This window comes from Scomber japonicus, chromosome 19 (genome assembly GCF_027409825.1).
Source record: "Scomber japonicus isolate fScoJap1 chromosome 19, fScoJap1.pri, whole genome shotgun sequence".
NCBI classification, from domain to species: Eukaryota; Metazoa; Chordata; class Actinopteri; order Scombriformes; family Scombridae; genus Scomber; species Scomber japonicus.
Window position 1 is genome coordinate 8,465,202 of NC_070596.1, and position 27,293 is coordinate 8,492,494.

At 38.2% G+C, this 27,293-nt stretch overlaps 2 protein-coding genes across 2 annotated transcripts in view; both read left to right on the forward strand.

The window, feature by feature from the left end:
* The first annotated feature begins 8,392 nt into the window (after window positions 1–8,392).
* LOC128380617 (transmembrane protein 230-like) lies at window positions 8,393–16,604 on the forward strand. The gene is made up of 4 exons (XM_053340490.1): window positions 8,393–8,509; window positions 11,148–11,262; window positions 11,625–11,747; window positions 15,658–16,604. The coding sequence occupies exons 2-4, from the start codon at window positions 11,161–11,163 to the stop codon at window positions 15,796–15,798; spliced, it is 366 nt and encodes a 121-aa protein (XP_053196465.1). The 5' UTR covers window positions 8,393–8,509; window positions 11,148–11,160; the 3' UTR covers window positions 15,799–16,604.
* Window positions 16,605–17,871: 1,267 nt separating this feature from the next.
* igsf9a (immunoglobulin superfamily, member 9a) overlaps window positions 17,872–27,293 on the forward strand; it is a 51,672-nt gene continuing 42,250 nt past the window's right edge. Inside the window, exons 1-3 of the mRNA XM_053340341.1 lie at window positions 17,872–18,119; window positions 26,520–26,614; window positions 26,774–26,974. Of these exons, the coding sequence (XP_053196316.1) occupies window positions 26,554–26,614; window positions 26,774–26,974 (262 nt within the window). The 5' untranslated portion in view covers window positions 17,872–18,119; window positions 26,520–26,553. The remainder of the gene's footprint in view (window positions 18,120–26,519; window positions 26,615–26,773; window positions 26,975–27,293) is intronic.

A 27,293-nucleotide genomic window follows, 5' to 3' on the forward strand; every position in this document is an offset into this window, starting at 1 on the left:
GCTTGCCCTCATGAGATTAGTGCGCCTAATTGTTCATCCAGTTTACTGCTTGAATGCAGGAGAGAGGCTGGCGGAACACCAGCATCCTGGATGATTTCTTTAATGAGAAAAAGAGACATGACATTCAGAAACTATTTACAGAACTCCTTAAACTTTTAATTTGCTCAGCTAGATCTCCAACATCACTGCAGTAGTCAAGAAAAAACGCAGCAACTCCACTTGAGGATCCTCAGGAAAATACATCTACAGGAGAATCTGCTGATGTCCTTCTACCACGGCTCTGCTGAGAGTGTGCTGATGTACTGTGTGGTATGTCAGCTGTTCAGCAGCTCAGCAGCAGACAGGAGAGCACTTCAGAGGGCCATCAGTACCGCCCAGATGATCATCAGCTGTTTACTGCCCTCTATGGAGGACTTACTCAGCTCTCGTTGCATCGGTAGCGCAGCCAGAAAACGGAAACTCCCATCCCAATCTGGACATCATCTGTTTGACCTGCTGCCCTTTGGCAAACTCTCCAGGTCCATTAAATCACGGACAAACTGAATTAAGAACAGCTTCTACCCCAGAGCCATACGAGAAGTGAACTGAAACCTGTTAGACACTGACACGGACAGTCTGGGACCTTTGTGAGTATCAGCACTACAATACAGCTGCTTTTATAGAACACTGACCAGATGTCTGCATGCCAACTGTACCTTTGCATGTATATCCTAACTGCAATACTTGTATATAGCACTCATTATAAATCAGCAAATATGCAACATCCTGAAGTGCAGTATCTTAGGTGCAAATCATTTGTCTTTTTTAATGTATTGTTTCATATGTTATTGTTTTATAGGTTACAGCAAATTTACAATTGATTAGCACACTGCAATTTCAATTTGTTCAGTGTATAAAAACGAAGGACTATTCTATTCTGTTTTATAGTAGCAGTAATGAGTACTTCCAACTTTGCAGATTGAGAAAATGAAAGCTTAACACTGAAGACATTAAGTTGGGAGAAGGCTGCTAATGTTTACTTCTTAAAGCATCTTGGCAAGACTTTAGTTTTTACTATAAAACATAATCTATATGTTCACCCTCATAACATTTTATTCACATTTAAGACAATTGTAAAACCTCATAGTCCACAAGGCTTTTAAAGGCATTTTATAGCTGTATCTCTTTAATTGTGTTCTTTTCAATCAGCAGTTGACACCCCTTTCTAAATCTTACTGATTGCTTGTTTATCTGTAATTTGTACTTAATTAACTGATTGAGCCAGCACTGAACTGTTTTCAAGCTCCAGCAGATACATGCAGTATGCAGATATGTTGCATTCTCAGTGCATTTTTATATAAGCAAAGGTATCATGAATGAATGCAAGATAGATAGATGGATAGATAGATAGATAGATAGATAGATAGGTAGGTAGGTAGGTAGGTAGGTAGATAGGTAGGTAGGTAGGTAGGTAGATAGTATTTGTCATACACTATACAGTGCACATTATAATGAGATAAAACATAAATGTGTGTAATGTAATGTTTAAAATATTACAAAATATCACAGGCATTAAAGAACAGGTTCACAATTGTTCAAGTCTGTCTTAAAAACAACAGTCAGGTATCCATATGAACAAATGGTAACAACAACAAGAGATGAGGGCCAAAACCCACAATCCTCCTTCCCTGCAAAAATGTATTTTGAAATGTATCTAAAGCTAATATGAAGCTTCAGCTGTCCAAATGAGTCAAAGCAAATGGATATTTCTCAAAGTTACTGTTGTTTTAGTGCCACTACAGCTCAACAGGGAAACACAAAGAGGGAATTGGTTGCTAAAAAGACTGTAAATGTGGCAGATATCCACTTGACATGACTAACACCAGACTGCTGAAACCTCAAATAAGCTTCAAATAAACTTTCAACTGCATTTTTGCACAAAACGACTGTGTGGATACACTGTGGATTTTGGGCTCCATCACTTACATTGAAAGTGCACTTACTGGCTGGTGTGAACAGGAATGATTACACCCAGCAAATTCTCTTTCAGTGTGGATTCGGGTACTTGACTGTTCTTTTGAGAAAATTGTGAACCTATCCTTTAAGCTGTGTTCATTTCACCACAAATACAACTATTATTTATGACCTTTCCCGAGAAAGTTCAGTTTGTTTCTATACACATATTAACTGATATCCTGGTTGCGACTGATGACCGGCGCACACACACACAGCTCTTGGTTAACTGCTCCTAGGCTTTTTCCTTTTTTCCTTTTTCTGTGAGTCATTCTTCAAATGCTCAGCACACAAGGCTATTAAATAGGGGAGTTATACTTCCAGTTTCACTACTGTCTGCAGAGGCTGGATATTAGCTTGCCAAACTCAATATAAAACTTTCCAAAAAGTTTGTCTAGTTATAATTATATTCTGCCTTATTGCAAAATGCCTGCAAATAGATGCTCAATGACATACAGTAGGCAAACACAAGTCTATGTTATTGTGTGCTGTCTAATGAAATATGTAATGTAAAGGTTGCTTGCACCCGTAGAGAATTATTACCCAACTCTGCAAATCTAGTGAGTTATTTAGAGTCTTTTAGCACATACGTTTTAGGTTACATTTAAGGCACATTCTCTGTATGGTTCATTCTCAATGCTCTTTTCAACCCAGCACCAGCTGCAGCAGGCAGCTTTGATAAAATACCATTGCATGCTACCTGCCCAGCATCCATAAAGCAGCTGGCAGAGAAAGCAGAGGCAGACAGTCAAATTCTGTGGGAAACTAAATATTAGATTAACATTCATCATCAAGTGGACAGAAACTCCAAATGAAGGCTTGTTCTATGTGTGCAAAAGGTAAATGTTTGTTCACATTTTAGCCATAACACCTACAGCAAGTGATACTATCAGGTTCAGTCAGGTTATTTTGAAGTTCTTCTGCCCCCTTGTGACCAGAACTCATCTTATGCAGCTTTAATGTCTCAGGTATTGAATAGCAGTTAATAATCCAGAGTTTTGAAAATGTCATTGAAACATCCTGCACCTCTTGCTGTGGGTCCAGCAGGAATGCATTTTCATTTTCCAGTGTGCTCAGTAGCCTGTATAATGCCCTGACCTGATGTCACACAAGTAGCAGAAGCTTGAGCTCTGATAGCTGAGTAAGGAAACTGATGCACATTTCTCTGCAGGCCCCCTAGACCGCAGTTCATTTTTAAAGAGAGGCCGCTGGTGCACTTACATCCATCAAATGTATGACACGCTGTTTTCCCTCCCTGTGTAGACACGGTGTAGTAGGCGCTTCAAAGAAATGATGTCAATTCTAATTTGATTTCCTGTGCTGGACAGGACTCTGCAGAGATGCATGGTGGATGCCTGTGATACCAGGGGACTTGTTTGGGAAAAATTATATGGTGGGTCCAATTAATCATGGAATGCACTTACAGATGGGCAAATGGAATTTGAAATGAGCACTTTTGTTTCATTAACTTATAAAGCCTCTGGGGTTGACAGAAAACAGGATGGATACATCAACCGTCAGGACAAGGAGAGGAAAAAACTCATATGGAAATGAAATGGGAAGACAGCCCATGGCATGCAATTAATGGCAGAGACTTGGCCAGGCCAACTTGAGGGAAGTCCTATTGATTGCTGCAAATACTGTGGCTGCTTCATTTATTTGAATAAGCACACAGGTAACTGGTTCTTCCAATTTGTATATGTCTACTTTGAATCATCAAATAAGTCTGTCTCTCAGGGCAAATAGCATTCACTTGGTGATTGGATTTATTAGACGTTTAATTTTGAGACGTGAAAATGGTGAAAACAAAGATATTTTATTGATTCTAGCAACATTTTTAATTTCCATTTTCATTCTTACATTATTAATTCATTTGCAATTAGTGCTTTATTAACTTTTCCATGAATATATTCTTATGATTAACATGTAGATGGACAACTGCAACACATTTAAAATACAAATTAACCCTTAACCCACCACCAGCATCACAATCCAAAGGGCAGTAATTAAACACACAGCAGCCAAAATAACCATACATTTGTATGTTCCCAGCATATACAGTGCCAGCACACCTACATACAACATGTAGGCACCAACTGCTATCTCTGTTCTGTGTACACATGCAGATATTTTCAAGCGTCTGCAGAAAAACAACCAGAAATAAACATTTTTGCATTGCCACATGGGTGCATGGCTGTGTGCATATCATATCATACTGCGGTATGTTTATGCATAACTCTGCAGTATCACTACGTACACTCCACTGCCAGGTACACCTACAGTAGCTACCACTACTACAACAGTCATGCATTAACAGCTACCCACATGATGACTGTGATGTTAATCTATGAATTCTATGTTGCAAATTGTTTTAGAGAGGTTTGATTCATCTTTGTGGTAATTTTTTTGTATGGCATTAAACTGAGAGGTGGTTTTGAAATGTGTTCTGTCCTCACTGATATAAATAAGGGGGGGCTGCTTGTGCATATTCATAAACACATGAAAGCTTTGGAAGAAGAGTAGAAAAATTGTATGCATTTGTGCATTGTGCATGCATTTTGTTGTAACAAGATAAAACACCTTTACAGTTAAAAACAATGAGCAGAACAAAACCACGCAATACATCAGTGGTGCATTATAGTCCTGTCGAAGGGAACGGGATGTCCTGCCAGCTCTGTCACAGCAGGCGAGCCATCGTTTACATCTCAAGAGTTTTTTTTTTCTCTAAAGCTGCTGCCTGGAACAGCAGAGGGAGCTTGTGAATATAAAGAATAGGCTGGTGCACGCCATGTAATATTTTCCATGGTAGCTGGAGCACCTTGGCATCAATTGTGGTAATCATTTTTAGGAGCAACTTTCAGCACTTTCTGATGATCAGCGACAGAAAGTGGGCTTTGTGCTATTAAAGTGCCATGAGGTATTTGATTGATGGTTTCAAGGCGTGCTCTGTGTGTACCCTGAGTTCAAATAAGAACGCTTGCTGTACATTTGATTGTATCAGCTTTATTATAGACTCTATGTGAGTAGGTACAGTATCAAATAATGAAGAAAGTTTGCTACTGTCAAATGTTTATGAAGTTTCCTTCTTTAAAAGATTAAATGCTGGTGATATAGTGGAAAGTTCCTGCTACTTTTTTTAAGCTACAGTATGACAGGTGTTTTCTGATGAGGTGTTACTTGAATTTAAGTTTTTTTTAAAGATTTTAATACACTCCATAAATTTCTCAGTTGTGGAGCAGTATGGTGCGCTTTTTCATGAAATATAAAAAGAAAGGAATGTGGTTGATATGTCATATGGAGTGTTCATGGTATTTCACTCCAGCAGTAATGGCGTGGGTGAAGGTAATGATACAAAGTTTTTTTCCACTGTTCTGTATTTCACGACTCTATTATTTATGATAACATAGTTCATATGTGAGCACAGTAAGAGTTATTAATGAAGATTCTTGGTTTCCCGCCATCAGAAAAAGACAGTCGACTCCAGGCTCAAACGGCTTGTCTCCCTCAGGTCCTGTTATTGCCAGCGGCTTCCAAAAATGGTGTTGTTGTGGTTGCCATGGAGTTATTTGGATGATGCGAATGAGGGATGGCTACCCAAATTAAATATGCACTGACTTCAGGATCTGCTTCTAATGATGTTTTTTTTTCTTTTTCAGCCTCTATAGACCATTTTTTATTCAAAGGCAGATGCTATTATTAAGAGATTGATGTCACCTTATTTATTTATGTTTTCTATATACACTCTATGTACTACTAGTTAAATATAACATAAGTATGCAACATAACCCAGATCTCTTATGTTGGTAAATTGCAAATGCAGTTTCATTGCATTGTTTTTTAAAGATGAATTATTTATAATTGTATCAATATTACTCGAGCTACGTGAAGTCTCTTCCTCTTCCTATCTGATTCTGACTCCCGCTGATGCCGCCTGGAGGAAGGTGCTGATAGTCTACACAGGCTGTTAAGATTAGTTTAGCAGCGAAGCGTTCATTAGGAATATTTTTCCTTCTGATGATATGATTGGATTGAAACATACTGCATTTCTCTGAGTCAGGTTGTTATAAATAGTTTACACACCAGCAAGCAGGCTATTTCAAGGGGAGATTATGGAAATGTGTTGCTGACAGTGACATATAGGCACACAGTTGTGAACTACCTCTATGCAGCTGTACAATCACATAACTGTACAGGAGTATTATTACATAAGGCTTTCATGCAGACCAAAGTTTCAACATTCATGTAAAGGCTACATTATATTTATTTTGTATTACATAGCTCACAGAGTATCTTACTATCATTTTGCACACATATAATAGTCAACAGACAAAGAATATGAATCTGGTGAAAATACTGAATGAATGTATTTTTATGAGAACTGTGGCTCATCTCTACGATTCTGCAGAAACATTAGTAATGGCTTTCAGCTTCATAGGCTGTCAGGGCAGGCAATCTTCTTGATAGAAAGCTTAAACTGAAGGATCTTTTTTTAGTTTAAACTAAAGTACAGTTTATTACTGCTTAAACAAACAGCTGAGCAGCCATTCCACAGATAGACTACAAAGTGATTACAGAAAGGAGTAGGACATATGAAATTGAGTTTACAATAAAAGAATTGGCATGAAGCTACAAATAAAAGAGAGTAATGGAAATATATCAAAAAGAATAATAGTTTTGAGAAACATAAGGATTTGTTTTATGGAGGGCTGCATGCCTGGGCCTTTGAGTGCAGTGAAGATCCTTATCTTCAGGTTGTTTGTCTTAAAACGCTATGCACATATTTCTGGGCTGAATGACATAACTACACACCAAGCTGATAATACTCCATATCAGATATCACTGAACCGTTTAAAAGTGTTTTAAATAAAAGAGAAAAAAAGAAGAATATGCTTTTATGAAGATTTTATGACATTCCACTGAAGCTCCCATTAAGTATTGTCCAATCAAACTCTTTGTGGACAATTAGTACAACAACAAAATTCCAGGAAGGAAAGAAATATCTCACAATTGAAATTTCTATTAATCGTAGTAATGTTGCAGTGATTGATTATTACACCGTCTTAGCAATTATTTTATTACGTAATTTTGGAATTATTAAAATTATTAAAATCTGGAAGTATCTGATATCCAACTAATCATAATTATCAATAGTACAATTAAGTACATTTACTCAAATACTGGGCTCACAGTTTTGAGAAATGTATCTAATTGTTATCATTTTATTCTACTTTATACCTTTAAACAGTGGGGGTATGTAAGTAAAGTACATTACTCAATAAGTGTAGCTTTTGAGGTACTTTAGTATTTACACTTTTGTTGTTTTATTCCTGCACTTTTATTTCACTATATTCATCTGATACCTACAGTTACTTGTAACCTTATAGATAAAGATTTTACAGACTAATAATAATAATAATAATAATAATAATAATACCAACAAAATGACTGGGAAAAGTGGGTGTAGCTGTTTTCCATTAAGGGGTTTTAGTCCAAAACAAATGCTTGCAATTAATTCAGGATCCCGAAAAACCCCTAGTTTGACCCCTCACAAGCTACTTAAGGCAGAGATAAACATTTTCCACTTTTTTTTCCCAATTTTCTCAATTTTTCACCTAAAATGTTCCAGGTACCCCAACTTTCAGGAGCTGTCACGGATTTTGCCACAGGAGTTGAATTTAAATCTTTTAATATGTGTTACTAGACACCTCTACAAACACATTAGTGATGAAATTGTTTGGTAAGGAATTTATTCCCAGATTGGCCACATATATGATAATATTCCCTGACTAACAGTTGACATTGCATGATGAATTGACTACTTACTACTTAAAGTACATATTGCTGTTAATATGTCTGTACTTTTAAGTAAGATTTGAAATGTAAAATGTTTACTCCTAATGGTGCACTTTTACATTGTTGCATTTCTAGTTTAATTCAAGTAAAGGACAGTTAGGTTACCAATTATTTTGCAAGATTTTGCATACAGAGTCAATTATCATTTTATATATGAAGAGTAGTTTGGATTACATTACCCAACAATCACATAATTCACTTGAATATCACAAATGCATTTTATATCATGAATCAGATGTGTTAAAATTGCTCCTGACCTGCTACAACATTAAAATGCTGCTCAGAGAGTCTTATATAGACTAATTACTGCCACTATTAATATTAATAATAGCAGTCAGTGACCCAGTATAATAACAAACCCTTTTTTGATACTTTGGACTTAATTTTGCTGATAATACGTGTGTACTTTCCCTGAGATTTTAAATGCAGTACCTTAATTTATAATTGAGTATTTGCACACTAATCAGGCTGGTTGTGGATGTATCACTCTGACATGAAATCTATGAACAAGATCCAGGACAAACTCCTTCTGCGCAGGCGCACTTGAGGAAAATAAGGAAGTTGGCGGAGATTTCCTTCAATGAGAACAACGTGATACTGTAGATGTGGCAACATAAAGTGGAGGAAAACAACATTAACGAGGTTTCCTCGACCTCAAGTCTAGGTAAGAAAGGAAGGAGGAGAAGTTTTAAACGAGTCTATTCACACAACGCAGCTTGTCGCAGTTTGTCTGCGATAGCTTAATTTGTAAGAAGCTAATGCTGCAGCTAATTACAAATGTTTAACAATAGACCTTCTGTAAACAAGCAAAGCAGCTGGTTGAGTTGGCAGTTCGCTTAGTTGTTAACATTTCCATGTGTACTTGTTTGGTGGACTAAATCCTCAGCTACACATAGTCATTAATGCACAGTGCTGACCAATTCACTGTAGTCAGTAATTAGCCATATGCCAAAGTGACTGTGGATAGCAGAAATAAATGGAGGATTGTGACTTCAGACAGTGACTCACACTTCTGGGGAGGGTAACTCTTTTGTTTTACTTGATGGCAAGACAAGGCACAGTTGCAGCAGAGGGTAATAATAACTGCTCATGCAGTATTAAGTACGTGTAATCACATTAGAATAATCCAGCTCATTATGAGAATACATAGACTCATTGTCATTTACAAAACATACCTAATGCTTAAGTACTGTAAACAACTGCCATATAGCCTACAGTATAGGAAACATACTGTGTGCATGTAACCTGTTTAAGGGAATTAGGGATGCCTGGATTTTTGACATTGTAAAATGAGTAAAAATGTATCTTACCTTCATCATGTTCCACACTGCAAGGTATAATTCTGATGTAGAAATATTAAATCCCTGTATTGTTTTTTTATTTTTCTTTCCTTTTCCCTCCAAACATTGACATTTAGTCTAAATGTTAGAATTGGCCTTGAAAGCACACCATGCACAGACGGGTGATAAATGAAAGGAAAAACCAACATGAAATGCCTTAGTAAGGTGGTGGGCAACCACGTGCTAACAGAACAGCTTCAGTGCTCCTTGGCATTGATTCTACAAGTGTCTCTCTTGGAGGGATGAACATCATTCTTTCACAAGATATTCCCTCATTTGGTGTTTTGATGATGGTGGTGGAGAGCGCTGTGTGACACGTCAGTCCAAAATATGCCATGTGTGTTCAATTAGGTTGGGATGCAGTGACTGTGAAGGCTTTAACATAGGATTCACATCATTTTCACACTCAGCCAACCATTCAGTGACCTCACTTGTCCTATGGATGGGAGCATTGCCATCCTGGAAGAGACCACTCCCATCAGGACAGAAATGTTTCATCATATGATAAAGGTGATCACTCAGAACACCTTTGTACTGATTTGCAGTGAGTCTTTGCTCTAAGGGGACAAGTGGACCAAAACCATGGCAGCGATATGCCCCCAACAGCATAACAGAGCAACATGATCCTCCCACTGCTCCTCTTAAGATCTTGCTGAACACCTATGGGAAACACTAAATGAGGTGAAATCTTTTTGAAGAATGGTGTTCATTCCTCCAGCATAGTTTCTCAAGATTTTGAGAATTTATTTCAATGTCATCAAGACAGTTTTGTGAAAAAGTATTTGCTCAAATGTTTTGTCTCTCCCTCTGTAACCAATCCATATGAATACTAATGAATTCTCCCACATATTTTTAGCTCTCATGCAAAGCTACAAATGTTTTGTTTTGGGTTTTTTTTTTTCCAGGGGATAGAGGGACATTCAAAAACACCCCTCCGTTTTTGCTAAATCCACAGTATTCCCTCGCTGCAGTGAGTGCTGCAACTTCACAAACAGCTATAACCTGGAGCTTTCCTCATCAGAGAGATGCTGTGGTGAGATGATGGTGACAGCTGCCAGCCAAAAAAACACCACAAAAAACCCCACAGTGTTTCTGAAAGCTTCTCCGTACTCTGCTAGAGCAGCTTTTTATTCATGGATTTTTTTTTTTGCCTCCCGTCGGGGGGCTCAAGTGCAACGATGCATAAAGCCAAAATCTCCCAACATAAATAAAGGTTTGGCCTCGAGGAAGATCCCATCACATGTGTAGTCGCGCTTTTCTGAGTCCCTCCGGGGCAGATCAGTATACTCGTCTTTTCTTTTCTTCTCGATTCTCTCCCTGCTTGTGTGTGGGTGCTGCATCAGATGAAGCAGTGATAATCTATTCCATTTATGAGTAAATTGTCTTCATTAAGCTAACTAAAACGAATTTCTCTCAACAGAAAGATAATTTGAAATGATTCTTTTTACCCGCTGTGTGCTTATGGCTTGCTTGAAGGGTGGGAAAAAAAAATCATTTCATCTAAAGACTCATTGTTGAGCCGCAGGTTTAAAAAAAAAAAAAAGTTTAGCAGGGAAAAAAACATCTGATATGACTAATTAACACTTAAAACAGAAATAGTAGGAGATCTTGCCACAGTTGCAAGGTTTAAAATGAAGGGAAATGGAAAGGTTTACTCAGAGGTTGACTGAAAATGTCAGAGCAGTGTTTACACGTAGAGCAGAGGGAACACAGTGGAAATGAAAAGAGGGGACGACTATCTTCTGCTCATTAAACTCTCAGTGTGCTCTAGCTTTTGGAAGATGTACTTTAGCTGGTATTTGATCAAAGCGCAGTTGGATGATATGATGTTATTACTGCGAGGCGGATATATCCTTTTTTAAATTTTTTTTTTTTTTTTTAGATTTTGACATACTATTTATACCGTGGTAGCTACTTTAATGTTTTTGGATATATTGTTAATGTGTCTGTCTTTCCTAATAGCTCCCACACCATAATGAAAGCGAACAGAAGCAACATGTTAGGTGCCGCAGCTTCCAACAACAAGGTCAAGTATTCACGGCTGGCTGCTGATGAAGATGGTTACATAGACTTACAGGTGTGTAAAAGTTCCTCTTCTTCTTCTTCTTTGCCAACTGTCATCGTCTCTGATGCTGTGTCATGCTGCTCTATGCAACGCTCAGCAGCGTGGTAATTGGTAAACCTTTTACACAGGCAATTAATGTGAGGCAAATCCCATTTAATGGTTTCCTGGAAGTGTTCCTGTGATTATAGCAGAGTCGCATCAACTTTTTGTTTCAATCTCTCTGTGTCTGTTTTAATGTGATCTGAAATCATTCTAATATTTGTTAGCGCTGTCTAGAAACAGCACCACAACTTGCCATTATTAACCACTATGGTGCAAACGGCTTCAAAAAACTGAATTCCATGTGTAATGTGATGCAATTTAATGCTTTACAGTTCAAGAAAAGCCCGCCAAAGGTCCCATACAAGGCGATCGCACTGGCAATATTCCTGTTTTTGGTCGGCTCCTTACTGATAATCTTCGGCGCCCTTCTCCTGTCAGGAACCATAAAGGTTGAGGTGAGTTTGGCCAGTTAAATGCTATAAAATGGGAGATTACTTTAGATCATATCTTGATTTTGTCTGGAGTCAATATCGTTGTTATTTGTCCCCAGCGTGTGAATTGAAATCCGATTTCTTGCTCCGTTGCCAAAAAAAGCGATTATTAAGCGTGTCACCAGAAATGTTTGAGTTCCTTACGACTGACAGTAAAAACCCATACTGGCTATTTCCTAGAATATAAATCTCCAGAAAATCCATTTGTGACAAAAATGCTGCTGTTTGAGCTGCCTGCCTCCTGTCTGTTTGGAAGATGTGTTTCTGTTTCTGTTTATGCTCTAATATGTGAACAGTAGAAGCTTTGTTTATGTTTTTTGTTTTCATATGGACAAAATGTGTCTTCAGAACCCTCTGATGGGGATTTGATTTACTCAAGTCTTCAGCAGCTCCACTTGGACGCATCTCCAAAGTCAAAGATGTAATCCTTAAAGAGTAACTACACACTAAATCATGTTTTTATGCCTTACACATAATCACATAGGTCTGTCTTGGCATATGATGTTAATACAATACACATATTGTGTTTAAAACTACTCTTGCTGCTCAAAAGTAGCCTATTTTTGTCTGCTTGGATTGTAAAATTCAGTTCAGCCACATACCCTTGAGATACTTGTGGTAACTGACGATTTGATCCTACAAGAGACATTCATTAAATAGCTGCTTTGTCAGGAATGCAGCAGAGGATCAACTGGTGTATCTGTTTACAATGCAACCAAACAAATATGTTGTTTAAAATAAATAAATCAATATTTGCAGCCACAATCTGGCCACAGTGGGAGTAGTTTTCAGGGCGTGGTTGGAGGTGTGCACCTGCTTTTTCTTGTTTTATTACTCCCTAAAATATTTAAAACTGATCTGCTGGGAAAAGAATAGCGGAGTATGATAATTTTCTTGTTTTGTAGACACAATTTTGATGAACCACAGACCACAATTAAGCTGAAATCAGTGAGATCAAATGTTAACGGCAGATTACATGCATGCGTCGTGAATCCCCTGTGAATAGGAAGGCAATTTAAATTCACCATGGGAATGGAAGATTCTACCACTTTAAATGAAAACCACTATACAGAGAGGTAATTACAGACTGGAAATACATTAAATGACTGCTACTGAAAAAATACCAACCATAAATAGCATTTGTAGTTTGATTTCATGAAAATATTAAGGATTACTACATTAAAGTTTTTTTAATGTCTTTTTATTGAGTAGTTCAATTTGACATGCATTCCACATATGTATTCAGAACACATTTTCATAACTAATTCAAATAAGGTAGTAAATAAATAAAGTGTAATAACATTTGATACAAGACAACAGAACAAAAACAGAAAGACAATCTAAAAAAAAAGAAGAAGAGGAAAACAAGTAATACAAAGTGACATGAAGAACAATAACAGACTGACCAGGAAGCCCCATCACTCACAGGTTAGGGTTAGGGTTAGGGTTGGGGTTGGGTTTAGGGTTTGGGTTAACCCTATGTAACATTTAAGTTTTTGACATTTGATTGCAAAAAAAAATCTACATTAAACAACACATTTTTACTGTGTTTGCTATCTTTTGTTCAAATTTGGATCATTTTTGCCAGTGTAAGTATGGATGAAGATAAAGTTTTCTCTCCAGTTTTGCAGTACTGGTATTCATTGGACAGTATCCTTTTGAAATTGGTCAACGCCAATACAACCAATATCTGAGTTCCAGTATCAGTACTTTTTTCCATACCTAACTTTGAGGAATACTAACATGTTTTCTTACATAACTATTTTTTAAAGGCCATGTTAAATGTTCAGTCTAAACACTTGCAGCTGTGCAAAAACTTTGCCTAATTGCGAATAGTCTGAAATCTACCACAGTTCGATTTAAATACTCAATGAATAATAAGTAAACAAGAATACATAAACAATACCAGCTTTCAGCACTTGGCAGCTTCCGTTGCACTGTGTGTAATGTTTCACTCTGCACCAAAAAATTATTAAGCTGTGCTACCGAGCCCTAATTCAAAATATCAACCCAAGCAGTAATTAAAACACTCACTCTGCAGTTAATCTTGTCTTAAAATAGCTCTAATTGAACACTTGTCCTGACATTTTATTGCCCCTCTGCCAGTTTTCAGCCACACTCTTGGTTTTCCTGGCAGCGGCGGCTTCTGTGTATGTTTGAATATAACTAATGATTTTGATATTTAGCATCTTGGAGTGCCAACTTTATCGGATCCCCTGCTGTGGTTCCTGCTTCCTAAATTCACGACTCCATGTGGGAGATAACCGAGTCTGCCGTATTATATTTGTAATTATCAGTAGGAGGTTAATGTGAATGTTTCTTTCCAGTCTGCAGATTGTATTTGCAGAAAATATGATCTGACATGAAGGCAGCATCGGAGTATTGGAGCCGTCGACTTGCCAATTAGCCCACACGAATTAAAATAGCATATCTAATACCTCAAATTACACAACGTTCGAGCAATGGATAATAAGGAAATGAGATGCAAGCAGCTTTTGTTGCATGAAGTTGTAGGAGTTTAGGGTTGAAAGAATGTGCTTTAATCTTTTTAGGTTTCAACTGCATATTGTGTGTGTGTGTGTGTGTGTGTGTGGATGTGTTTTGGAACTTTTTCAAGGTCTTCAGGGAAGGAAGTGAAAAGAAACTTCGAACACAATCACACACTGAGGTGCCAAATAAAAGGGAAATGAAACTCATGTTGAAACCTTTAAACCCTTTGCTTCACAAATTGTTTATTATTGGACTGATTCTTTTAATTATTGATGATGCCAGTAACACAGGTCTTATTTTAAAGAATTTAGGGTGAAGTTCCCAAAATGTATCAAGACACTGAAAATGAGGATACTTGATTTTTTAAAAATAATCCTGGAATCAGCTGATGTTATTTGCTCAGCTCTCATGGCTCGATTGTCGTCACGTGACCCAAATATGAAACTTCAGTCAGGTGACGAAAACCGAGTCATCTCCATGACAACTAAACAAACTCCACTGGCTGATGAAGACAGATACCTTTTGAAAGCTTAGAAAAGTTGTTGTCTAACTTAGTCTAGCCACATATTTTTTCATGTCTTTCGAAATCTTTGTGATTTGGGTGAACTACCCCTTTAAATACTACTTCACATGGCATATAATATAATGTTTAAAGTCCCTCAAAACTACAAGGAGGATAGACATTGCCTTGGCCTTTGCAACAATGCATCTTTCAATAAAACCAGTGAGAGAGCTACAGTGACTCAGTGCACAAGACTGCCATCTGCTGGTGAAATGAAACACCTCACTTGGCATTGATAGAAGCTGCCTGTGCCTCCTGGTGGTTAGCTGGCCTGCCTATGAAATGACTGATGCTTTTAAATGAACCCAGATCTCAGACAGATGAAGTCATTGAGCTTTTGTGCCTCCTGCACACCCTTTTCATTCAGAGGATGTTTACGTTGTGCTGGCAGGCGACGTGGAGATAAGTATGTCAAAGCCTGCTGAGTACATTAGACACTGTGATGCTTTCCTCCAGCACCTCTAGTACAATATTCCACTGAATCGTGTTTGTTTACACATGTTAAAGGGGCACAGCGGTAAGTAAAATAGTGCGTCTGACACACTCATATATTAGATTAATGGTTGCTGAGCTCTTTGGCTTGTGACCTCCCTCATCAAAGGCGTCTGTGAGCTGTGAGGAGTTCAGCCAAGGGTTGATTTTGAAGAAGTGATACTTTTCCGGTCTGTCTCTCAAAAGAGAAAAAAAGTAAGAAGAACCTTAAAAAAAAGAAGCTGGTTTTATTACAAAATGACACACAGTCACAGTATGACCTCCGGGTTTGGAAGTGCGGCAGGAGATTTAAGTAATAGATCCATTTTCTGTCTGTCTGTATATTTTCAGCATCCAGATCGCACCATTCCTGTCATCATCATTGGCCTCCTTGTTTTCCTTCCTGGGTTTTACCATTTGAGAATCGCCTACTACGCCGCCAAAGGTTACCGGGGTTACTCCTATGATGACATCCCAGATTTTGGCGACTGAGCCAAAATGGCAGCTAGGGATCGGTGGAATATCCCCTTCCATTTGCTGTACTTTGTATGCTGACACTTTTGCCTGCTGTTTACTCCAAATTACTGAATGTATGTAGCATAACAGTTAAATATTCAACACTGTGCTGCCATGGAGACCCCCTGTTTACCCACAGGTGCACCATGCAGCATTTTAACTGAACTGTTGATTTCTTTTTTTATTATCCTGTATTCTTTATTGTCTGCTCTGCTCTTCACACAAAAGCCTGGCAAACCTCAGAGGCTTTATTCAACTTTATATCGACAGTCAACCAAACACTGTATGAGTGAGTACAGGATGTCAGACTAGCTGCTCGCCTGCAACAAAGATGTGACATCTTGCCGTAATACAACACTCGCAGCTCATCTAAGAAATTGTAACACCTTGGATGAGAGGTGAAAACATTTCTGGAGAAGACCCATATGCCTTGAACTCACAACTGCTACATGTACTACTATATGTACTACAACATCCATGACGTGTTAAACTGAGAATCCTTTTGCACAGCTGTTTCAATGTGTATCTCAAGCAAATATTTAACTATATCAGTAGTCTGTTACATGACTGACAAATCTTTGGAGGCTATATTCCCCCTGATTATATTTACCTTACATCCAAAGATTGAAGACTTTGTCAAAGTATAGTATATTTTTGAATGAGGTGTATTATTTTCTGTATGAAGTATTAATGTATGTGCATATACACTTGATTTTAAATATTTAAGAAAGATGTATTTTTACATAGATTTGCTTGATTTAAAATAAAAATCAATTTAGACATCTGAACTAGAATCAGAAGTTTTCTTTACAGTGGTTGTTGATTACAGAGAGGCTTATTCTCAAAAGCAGAGGTTTTCACAGTGGGGGGTGCTCAGTGAATGGAATAGAAAACATATTACATTGGTTATCAAAAGGAGATCACATAGAATAAGAAAAATGTTTGTGAGTTGGTTAAAGAGATAGTTGAGAAACAGTAGTTTGTAGTAGTTAAATTTGACTCTTTCTTCTTTTTTTCAGAGTCAGAAACTAATTAATACATTCAGACATTTTTTTATGGACTCAGTGTAGTCTGAAGTACATCCAACAGCAATATCAGAATACTTTCCCTCAATTGTTGAATGTCAATGGGCTCAAATAACTAAGCAAGTAAACTAAGTGTTGTCTGAGGGCAGGCCCACAGTCTCAGACTTTGAAAATCTCTGCTCTAAAGTTATTTGAGAAATGATTAATAATAAATCTTGAATTAATAATAGTCGGAATAACCTTAATCCTTTCAACAAAGTTATTCACACAAGACAACAATCAAATCAAACAGGCACACAGGCAGAAAATCAATAGAGAAACGTGAAAGCAAAATTAGTTTCAATTGAAATGGGAGTCTAGAAAGTAAATTTACATAAGACAAACAAATGGATTACATACTTTGTATCCACTGCAGTCTTTTTAATCAGGTTTTTTTTCTTTAGCTTGTTCAGAGGAGACATTTACAAAAAACAGAAATAAACAGAATATTATCAGAAACAAACATGAAAGCATTTCTAGTATGAGAATCAAAGAAGGAGCAATTTACTTCTTCGTCATTCCTGAATCTTTGATACTGTTTGGAAGGATGTTAATATGCTTGGAAGTCCATTTTTTCCCTCTGCTTTAATAAGAACAAAACATGTAATTTACTAATGAATGTTTAGTTTGACTCACAGGTCCAGTAAGTGTGACTTTGCTTCCTGGATTGGCCACCAACATCAGGTAAAGGACACCCTCTTGTGGTTAGTGCTAAATTGGAAGCCATCAGGGGATTAAGGGCATACAAAAATAACAACTTTTCATCCTCTAGCTGCACAAACACACACTTGTATTAAATCTGTATTGGTTTAAACATTATGTGTGGTGGGTAACTTTAGTTTGATGTGGTTTGAGAGTTTTGAACACAACAAGGAAACAGCAGCAGCAGCAGCAGCAGCAGCCAGATGAGGGAGGAGTGGAATAGAGAAAGGGGGGGGAAGGTTGAACTATCCATGGCCAGAAGGGAGCAGCAAGTGCGTCGATGCCTCACTGTCACCTGTACGTGAAATGAACACCTGTTGCCTACGGCGTTTTTAAAAAAGAAAGAAAGAAAAGCGCTCATGTTTCAGATATCTTGGGACGCCACAAAAGAACAAGGCCTGCTTTGAGTTTGCCAGACAGTGACCTGCTCCTCAAACGCACCACGCTGAGGCAGAAGTTGGACTATAAGGAATTAACGAGGGATGTGTTTTTAAGGAAGCTTCACAGCGGCTGTCAGTAACCGAGCTACAGGTAGGATGGAGGAAAATAAGCAGTTAATGTTAGAGGAAGTGTTTCTGACTTCCAGCTGCTTTGAAAAGGATGAGAAATGAAAGCTGCGAGCTCATACCGGGGAGTGCGAAATTTCCCCTCAATCCTCTGAACTGTGTTATGCATTTAAACGTCAGTAATGAAGTTTTTACGGGTTTTTTTTTATTATTATTATAATGTGAAACGTGAAACTGACAGAAAGTCTGAGGAGCTTCAATTCAACAGCAGTCAGCTTTTTGAACTTAACACTATTGAAAAGCAGAGAAAAGATAGTATGTCTAGGAAACTGGAACTTTTGCTTCAAAAACTGCCAAAACTCACACTGAGTCTTTCTGTTCAATTATTATCATATTCAAGAGACATAGAAACTAGTTTAATGTAATTCTGTTAAAATATTACATGGATTACATTCAGAAAACCCATTGACATGAATGTGTTTTTATGGTTTATGGTCCAGAAGAGCAAAGTCCAGTCTTTATCCTACTCACATTTGACAAGTATACGTGTATAAGTTTCCCATGCAATGATGGTAATATGTAGAGACAAGGAGAAATGAAATCTCATCTTTTTGTGCTCATTGACTTGGTATTAAGCCTAGAGTCTTTCTTCCTTTGGTAGATTATAGAAGAAATATTCTCATAACCCTGTCAAGGTTCATTTAATGATTTTAAATTCTGGTCCTGCTCTGATTGGGTCTGCTGAGATGCCAGATGGGCACAGTTTCCCATAAAGTCCACATCATCAGAGGGAGGTGAGTGGAAATTGATTTAGTGTAGATTTTTTTTGTGAAGGACAAGGATTTGCCTGACGCCACCTGAATCATCCAGAAGCAGTATACTCTTCATATTCAGACACTTAAAGCAGGCTGGAATAGATGCAAAACACTATCAGGGCCTTACCAGGGTTTTTTTTGCATGCTTTATCCATGTGCATTACTCCTAATCCTGCTGTAGTGTGAGAGGAAGTTCTGCACTGAGTCACTACTCACCAATATTTTAACTTTGACAAAGTAATAGGAGACATGGTGATCACTGTGATAAATGATCCATGCCTAACGACTCTGGGAGTGGATGAACAGCGTAATGAAATGTAGAAAAGGAAGGAAAAAGGTAAACAAACTGTTATTATAATTTAAGGTATAGAATTAAATGTACCAAAAAATACTGCTGTTGCTTTTAAGTTCTTTACAATTATGATAACTAGAGTAACACGTTCCTACTATTGAGTTACACCGCCTGCACAGACCAGTGTGTCTCCTAGCAGTGAGCTTGGAGTTGTGGATTTATCTCATATCACTTCATATCTTCTCTAAACCTAAAGATGAAATGAAATGATGATATAAAAACTGCTCATCTCCAGCAGCCAATCATGGGCTGTAGGGAAAGGTTGGTTTTGACAGGACAGAGCAGCAGACCGATAACAGATGATTCCTCTTATTATCAGATTCATATGTAAAGACTCTGTTGTTGTTGACAAAATACAGACGGCAGCATGCTAAACATACGGCTCAGAAGTGACAAATAATAATAAATAAAATAATAAGGGATTGTTTATTGGAAAATAATACAAATATACAATCATTCACTTCATTCTTGTTCAGCTGTTTGAGGTGGCATTGAATTTGGTGAGACTTGAGATGTACCCTTGACTTTGTCCCATCTTTACTTTTAACCCCTTGACGTCCTCTCTTTTCTCTATGTGACTGAATTTCATGGATTAAATCAACATCAAAGATCATGACTTTCAGATCTGTATTTCCCTGCCCACTCACTGATTCATGGAGGAGATATGTTTGTACTCTCAGCATAGAAATGCAATATTCACACAGTGGAAACCTCTTTCTTTTTCTTTTTTTCCCCCCTCATTCTCATTTTCAATCTGTCCTATTTTCTTTTAAGTGCACATCCCACCGAGTCACTCGCAGGTCTCCTATTGTGATGGAAAGCTTGTGTTAGAGTTTGAAAATGGGCTTTTCTAAGCCATGTGCATGCTATGAAAAAAATCAAATGTCCACTTAGAGTGGGCACAAAAAAAACCATGTGAGCACCTCATGGTGAAGAACTTGAGTTCTGAAGTAACAATTACACAGGTGCTGCAGAGGTGGGTTAAAGTGAGCTGAATGCCAGTGAGCAGTATTTTTCAGCTGTGAAAGATATCAGCACACTGTGACGTGACTTTTTAAGGTGCGCCAACTAGCAGAGTTCAGAGGAGCTAGTTTTAAAACTGATAGTAAAACAATTACTGTGTCAAGGATTGTTTAAAGTTCTGCTATAGGGCCAATCCAGGTCACAGTGCTGACCATTAAAATGACATGTTTCTGTAAAAGCTGTGTTTACAGTGTTTTTTCTTAAGCTGAGACAGTTTAAACCTTGAGACTTTAGACCCAATGTTCTTGATATCAAGTCGCAATCACGTCTTACAGGAGCCAAGTTCAAGTCAAGTCTCTGGTCTTCATTTTTCGGACTAATGGCCCCTATAATAAAATAAAAAGTGTGATAACAGCTGTCTAGATAGAACTGTCTAAACTCTCAGTTGCAATTGGTGTCGCTATATCAGTTTTGAGATATAATAATAATAATAATAATAATAATATATTATCTGCTGAATCATCCCAGTGAGTACCATTCTTGATTTCTAGTTGTAAGCTGGGTGATATTCCATCTAAATGTCTAACCAGCTAAAATGCAGTTGTAAGATCAACATCAACAATTTGTTTCAATCATGTCTTCAGTTGAAGCTTGAAAGACAGACAGTACTGAATAGTTTGAAGGTATTTCCCCAAAGTCATATTGCAGTGGTTGGCAAAATGTGGTCTACACAAAGACATAATTCAAGTTCATTTAATATTTCATATAATATCTCATAAATATGAAAATATACAGTGGGGATGGAGTCGATTCTGAAAAGCACAAGGGGTGGATGTTTACCAATCTTTATTTTGTACAGATATGTTTACTACTTGTTTTCAGAAAGAAAAGAAAAAAATGTCAAATAACAGCACGCAGGTCAGGACTTGTAGTGTAATGAGGTTGCATCTCTTGTCTCCATTTCTCTCCTCTGCTCCACTCGTGTCTATGTCTGTGTCACGCCTGTATAAATAGCTACAGGTCTGCATGTCAGGTTGAGCCGATCCCTTTGGCTGAGTAGTCGGTGCAGTCATCTGTGGGCTGTGGGTCTGCAGTTTGAGACCTGGTGTGGAAACCCTCCTTGGTTAGACCATATTTCAAACTGAATTTGCAATAGTGGCCTTATGATAGCCTATCATTATACATCACATCCAGACATCTTAATTGAAAGCCAGTACTGCAAATATCAGATAAATATGGTATCAATGTCAACATTTAATCAACATCTTTAAATAGTCTTTTTTCATTTTTGAACCTGTTTTGAATGTCTTTTCAGATGTGACCTTAGCCATTTTTTAAATGTCTTTTCACTAGGAAAAAGACACACTGGGATACTGCTGTGATGTGAATAGATTTTTTTATTCACACAAGCTGCAATAGATGATGGCCCTGACATCTCTGTGCACCGCAACATGGAAATACACATCCAAATACACATCCGAATACACAAAATGTCATAAAAGCAGAAGAAGTAGAAAACATAGTCACCATTTAACAGCATATGTGCAGCATTCAGGAAAAACACTGCAAGGAGAGAGGACTAGATAGATACACCAGATACAGAGACGTGCTGCAAATACAGGAAGTGCAATTTACATTGTTTTCCCATTTTACAACAGCGAAGACAGATTGGCAAACTGCCCTGAATGCTTAAGTAACGTGGAATGTACTAAAGCAATGCATCCCAGGTTTCACTACCAGGTTCAAATTGAGTTGTTTTGTAATTAATTTCTCTTGTGTTTTGTGCAATTTGCAGCACACCTGTGTTGGTTGTGTTTTCTGTATTTATGGTACCGCTCTGAATGCTGCGTATGGGTTGTCAAACTGTCGGAGCTGATGTTTTCTTCGGGTGCTTGAGTTTTGTCTGTCTGCATGTGTTTTCTAAAGCTGGAGTGCGTTGAGCTCTCAAGGCCATCGTTCAACGGAGCATGGATATACATGTGCCAACGTGGTGTACTGTACTAGGGACTCACAGTGTTGCATTGGCAAGTGTATTTTCAGTCAGTTCGCACCATATTAACTTGACATGGGTTATATTATGATAAGCAACAGCCATTTTGTGATAGTTCTCATGGAAGAATTTGAATGCAGCATTGCTTTGGTTGCCAAAAGCTGTAAATCAGCCATTGGTGGATATTGGTCTCACATTGGTATCAGAGTAATGAAGGATTATGGCTTTGGATTGACAATAAATTAATCTTGGACGTCACATGTTGCACAGTATCTAGGGGTGTGTAAACCTGACTAAAGTTGAAGTCTCAACTCTGAGTACTGCAGCTCTGTAGAGAATGTTTCTAGAGGTGCTTTTGGGTTAGTTTAATTGAAAAGCCCTATTTCACTGTAAGTGTGTACATTATTTTGTCTCCCCTGCTCCCTTTAGGATGTTTTTTATCTCTGCTCTCACTCTCACTCTAGTTTAGTTTGCCGGTAGATTCAAACAACCCTGAAAAAATCCTAACCCATTAAACAAACATCCTGCGTTTTCATCATAGACGCAACCAAACATGGGCATAGGCAGTACTCATCAGAAAGAAATGGAATTTGGTCAGTAAACAAATAAGTAGGAGCCTTTATCTATGGGTTTCAAGCGTGGTGTGGTAAGAGCACGTAGAACAGCTGATAAATTTGTTACAGTGCCGCGGTCACGATTAATCAGCTGTTCCCCATTTCCCTCCTTATGTAGATTAAAATGGCAACAACACAGCATTTCAACAGCATGCCTGTCACTGACATTTCTATTTCTGTTAGCTGATAAATCTGCATGAGACGGGGTTCTTTCTTTTGTGAGCCACTGGCTCATTTATTATAGCTTAAAACATTTTCCAGAGTGCTGTGCTGTCACTGTGCTTATGTTTATGCATGTCCTTGGCGTCGGAGGATGGAGAGAATACGTTTGAGGGAAATGTCTAGAGACTATCTGTGTTACCATGGCTGAGTGTTTCACCTGTGCAGGCCGCTTTGTTCGGCAGCCCTCTGATTTTTTTTGGTTCAGATTTAATGACAGAAAATGTCCTGCAGCTTAACAAGATTCTTTTGCCTCTCATCTTTCTCCATGCTGTGTTCGCCACACTTTCTCTGCTCTCTCTCTCTCTCTCTCTCTCTCTCTCTCTCTCTCTCTCTCTCTCTCTCTCTCTCTCTCTCTCTGTGTCACTCTCTCTCTCTCTCTCTCTCTCTCTCTCTCTCCTCAACAGATTTGTATTTCTTTCTCTTTTTTTACCATTGTTATTTGACTTTATTACCTTGTTGTTTTGCCAGCTACAAATAAGTCTTACCTTGTGAGAGCTATGAAAACATAATTTTTTTTATTAATCTGTAGCTGCCTTCATTTGAATGCCAAATGCCGTGTAGAGGTATCTGGTTATATTTCGTTAATCACGGATATTATTATAGGGTATTTAATCCTTCATCATTTCATCATCTTCATCATTTCCATCCATCCATTACAAGTTAACAAGAAGCAGTCGATGAAGAGCCAAGAGAAGATGCTGAACATCTGTTCATTATGTGTCAAACAGGGAAGAGTCGACACTGCTTAGTCATGGTGGCAAGCAGTCTTAATTGTGTGTGTGTGTGTGTGTGTGTGTGTGTGTGTGCGCGTCCGTGCACTTTCATCCTCGCCCACTGTGTGAAGATGAGAAACAACACAATCATAAAGTTAAAGCTTTACCTTGGCGTCTCTGGCTCTCTCAGTAAACACTCAGCACCTAATTCAGAAGTAATAAGTTTGGATAAACTCTCTGTTGTGCTGTTTAGCATAAAGCCAGGCGGGTGAAGGGCAGGGAATAGAACTGTGTTGATGTGCGAGAAGACGGCGATTGGGGATTCTTATTTTGACTTTGACTTTATGGAAAAATCTGTGTATGCTGCGCTGTTTGCTGAATCATGGGAGTGTGTTTGGAGCAAGTTCAGCAGCTGTTGACAGCCTGCGTAATTGTTTTTCACCGGTTCAGACTTTGCCCCAGCCATGAAAATAAAAAGCCCATAAAAGCGTTATGGTTAGGGAGAGCTGATACGGCCTGTGCTGCTGCTGCTGGGATGAATTTGTGTTCACTCTTCATATTCAGGAAGTGTAGAGATCAATTGAAGATGACATCATTAATCTGACCCAAAGCTACTGAGGTTAACCTTGTTATTATTAATGGACCTTTTATCCTGTTAAAAGTTAAAAGTTTAACAAGAAACTTCACAAAATGAACTATTGCACAAGGGGTTCATTTTTAATAACGATACCATTTGAAGCTGTCATTATGAAGTTACTGTGTCCTAAATCCAGACTAACACAATAAAGTACGCAGCACCGCAGATATTAAGTATAAAGTCTTAGTGTAGCTTGCCTATAATACTATTATTGCTCTACATGTCGTGTTATCTGTGATACATCATGACCTCATGTTGCAATGTTTACACTGCTGAGGTGTAGTCAGGGACTGATTGTAATGACACTGGACAGTAAAGTTGTAGCATACTGCTTTAATGTAGCATTTAAGAAATGAATGTACATTACCATTTTGCAACAGCCAGAAATGATACAAGTGCCTTCACTCAACCTGTAACCTCCAATGAAATTCCCTCCCCCTTCTCCCCCGCCCAAAGATCCATGTTGATTCTTTTTTTTGGCTCTTGTTTTATGCGCTGTCATTGGAGCTGCTGTACCTCCGCCAAACATTTCCCTCCTGCTGTGAGCGACTCCTTCATTTCCGTTGTGCCTTGCAGTGTGGTACAGAAGTGTCCATCAACAACATAGTCAAGACTTAAACAACCTCAGTATGCTTGCTGGCAGTGAGAAGTATACTTTAAATAGCCCGAGTTCTCTTTGTAATGTGTACATACATATTTAGATACAAAACATATCAGCTTATAAAAATGGTACTTTGGGTTAAAATTAAACAAATAACTTAATATAATTAAATAAAAATAACAAAATATCCCTGTTATGAATGAAAACTTTATAAGTACTAAAGACATTTCTAACCTAAACAACAACAACAGAGAAACCCAGAATAGACCATCAGAGTTGGTTTTGCTGGGGACTGGTCATCATTATAGAACAATTGGCTGGTCAGCTTGCTGGTCTTACTGGAGTTTGTGGACCTTTTGCTGATCTTGCTGGTGATGAACCTATGTTGGCTTTTTCTGGTGCTGGTTTAAGCTGGCATTCATGCTGGTCTTGCTGGTGGCCTGCTTGGAGTGTGTTGTAGGTATTTTTTTTGTTGGTCATGCTGGTGACTAGTGTTTACATGCATTTATCTAATAGCAATGTGTGATTTAAATATATATACATACATATAATCACTCAAAAAAAGAGTTACAACCCTAAAAAAGTTCAATTCATTAATAAAAGAAATAAAGGAACTGCAATTTAGTCTCTTGTATGTCCATTTCTGGAATTTCTGGATGTTTGCCTATGAGGGGATAAAGACATGTTTAAACACTCCTGTAATATTCTTTGTGGCATTGCTGTCAAAAATTACCCTTTGCTCTTTCATGGGTGTCCTGTAATTAACTTATTTTAATGAGATGTCATTGTAAATGTTGGCTAAAGCAAGTGAGGGGGAAGACTGGTTGGTGTAGTTATAGAGCTGATATCACCCCATTTCCTATCAAATCTGACCTTAACCATTAGCAGCTTAGCACACTGTAAATGGCCTGCATGATATCACTAAAGGACAAGTAGAGAAGTAGTTTTTTTAATCTTAAATCTCACCTGTCATGTTGATTTCCTCGCTCTGGTTTACAGACTTGACACAAATGGCAGCAGGGATTGGTTGGTCCAGATGGAATCGGTCACTGTGGCTTGACATTAAGTTCCGCTCTTTGATGCCTTGCTCTAGCCTTCGCTCCCATCAGCTGGACTCATCTCTGTCCTTGAGTGCTGACTCTCCTGGCCACTCCAGCCAAATGTCTTCATTGATGTGCTCTAAATAAAACACTTAGATGTCGCTACACACGTGACTCTCTAAAGATTTATGTGACATTTATGACACTTACTTTCAGAAAAGGATATAAAGCCAGAGAGTTTTCTGGCAGCAGAAGCAGCTCTGCCCATTTGTGTAATGATATGGGATGAATTCCAGTTATTGGAAAGCTGTATAAAAAATCTAAGCGCTCCTCTCCCCCTGTCTGTAAAATTATGACAGAAGTGGCAGCTTTGCTGTATAGTCTTTTTAGTTTGGAAATCTGTCACAGATGGCTGTCTTCTTGTGTGGAGCCAAGGAAGTAATGTGATTGTGACAATTGTGTCTCTTTTTGCCAACAGACTGAACATGCTGCAGGTTGTATGAGTGACAGATATGGGGTCACCAAGATCATATATGCAGACTTGCACTGTGGTGGGAGTTCTTTGCCTATTTTGTAAGTATCTCCATCGTATAATTAGAAAGACATTTGCATCTCACTGTCCCTACAGCTAATTTTGTCCAAGTTATTTGCACATCATTGTCCATAATTGGTCACATATGACCATAAACTAATTTAAAGTAATGTGTCATTTTGCTTCTGACGACCCTACAGTGACCATCGAAGGTGCGAGTCCGGAAGTGCGTGGAAAGGCCGGAGGTGTGGTGGAGTTGGAGTGTATTTTTCCTCCGTCAGTCCCAGCAGGTGTGTCCTCTGCGTCCCTGCATGTAGTAGAATGGGTTCGACAAGGACTGGACATCGCCGTCCTGATCAAATTTGGATCCCACAAACCTCGCGTCCATCCACAGTATGAGGGTAAGCATTTATGGAAATGATCAATTTTGAATGCATTTGAAATTGTAATCTGCGTCTCCTACTGTTTAATGTGAATGCTGTAATCATGTATAATTGTATAAAGCAGCATATAATATTCCAAATTACTTAGCTATTTCCTGCTCTGCATGTGAGGAATACCTCTGGTTATTATTTTTCCAGACCCTTATTTATGTATGGCGTGATACCATTTTATCATGATCAAAGCTTGCTGCCAGTGTTCTGTGGTGTTCATGTCATGTTGTGAAGTATGTGAAGAATGGGATTTTGACAGCTGAACTTTGAAACATTGGTGTAATTG

Excerpts from the sequence above, each read along its gene's own strand:
- LOC128380617 (XM_053340490.1), top strand. The coding sequence starts at position 11,161 with ATGAAAGCGAACAGAAGCAACATGTTAGGTGCCGCAGCTTCCAACAAC. Across the intron at positions 11,263-11,624 it reads ATGGTTACATAGACTTACAG|TTCAAGAAAAGCCCGCCAAA; the intron begins GTGTGTAAAAGT and ends AATGCTTTACAG. Across the intron at positions 11,748-15,657 it reads CAGGAACCATAAAGGTTGAG|CATCCAGATCGCACCATTCC; the intron begins GTGAGTTTGGCC and ends GTATATTTTCAG.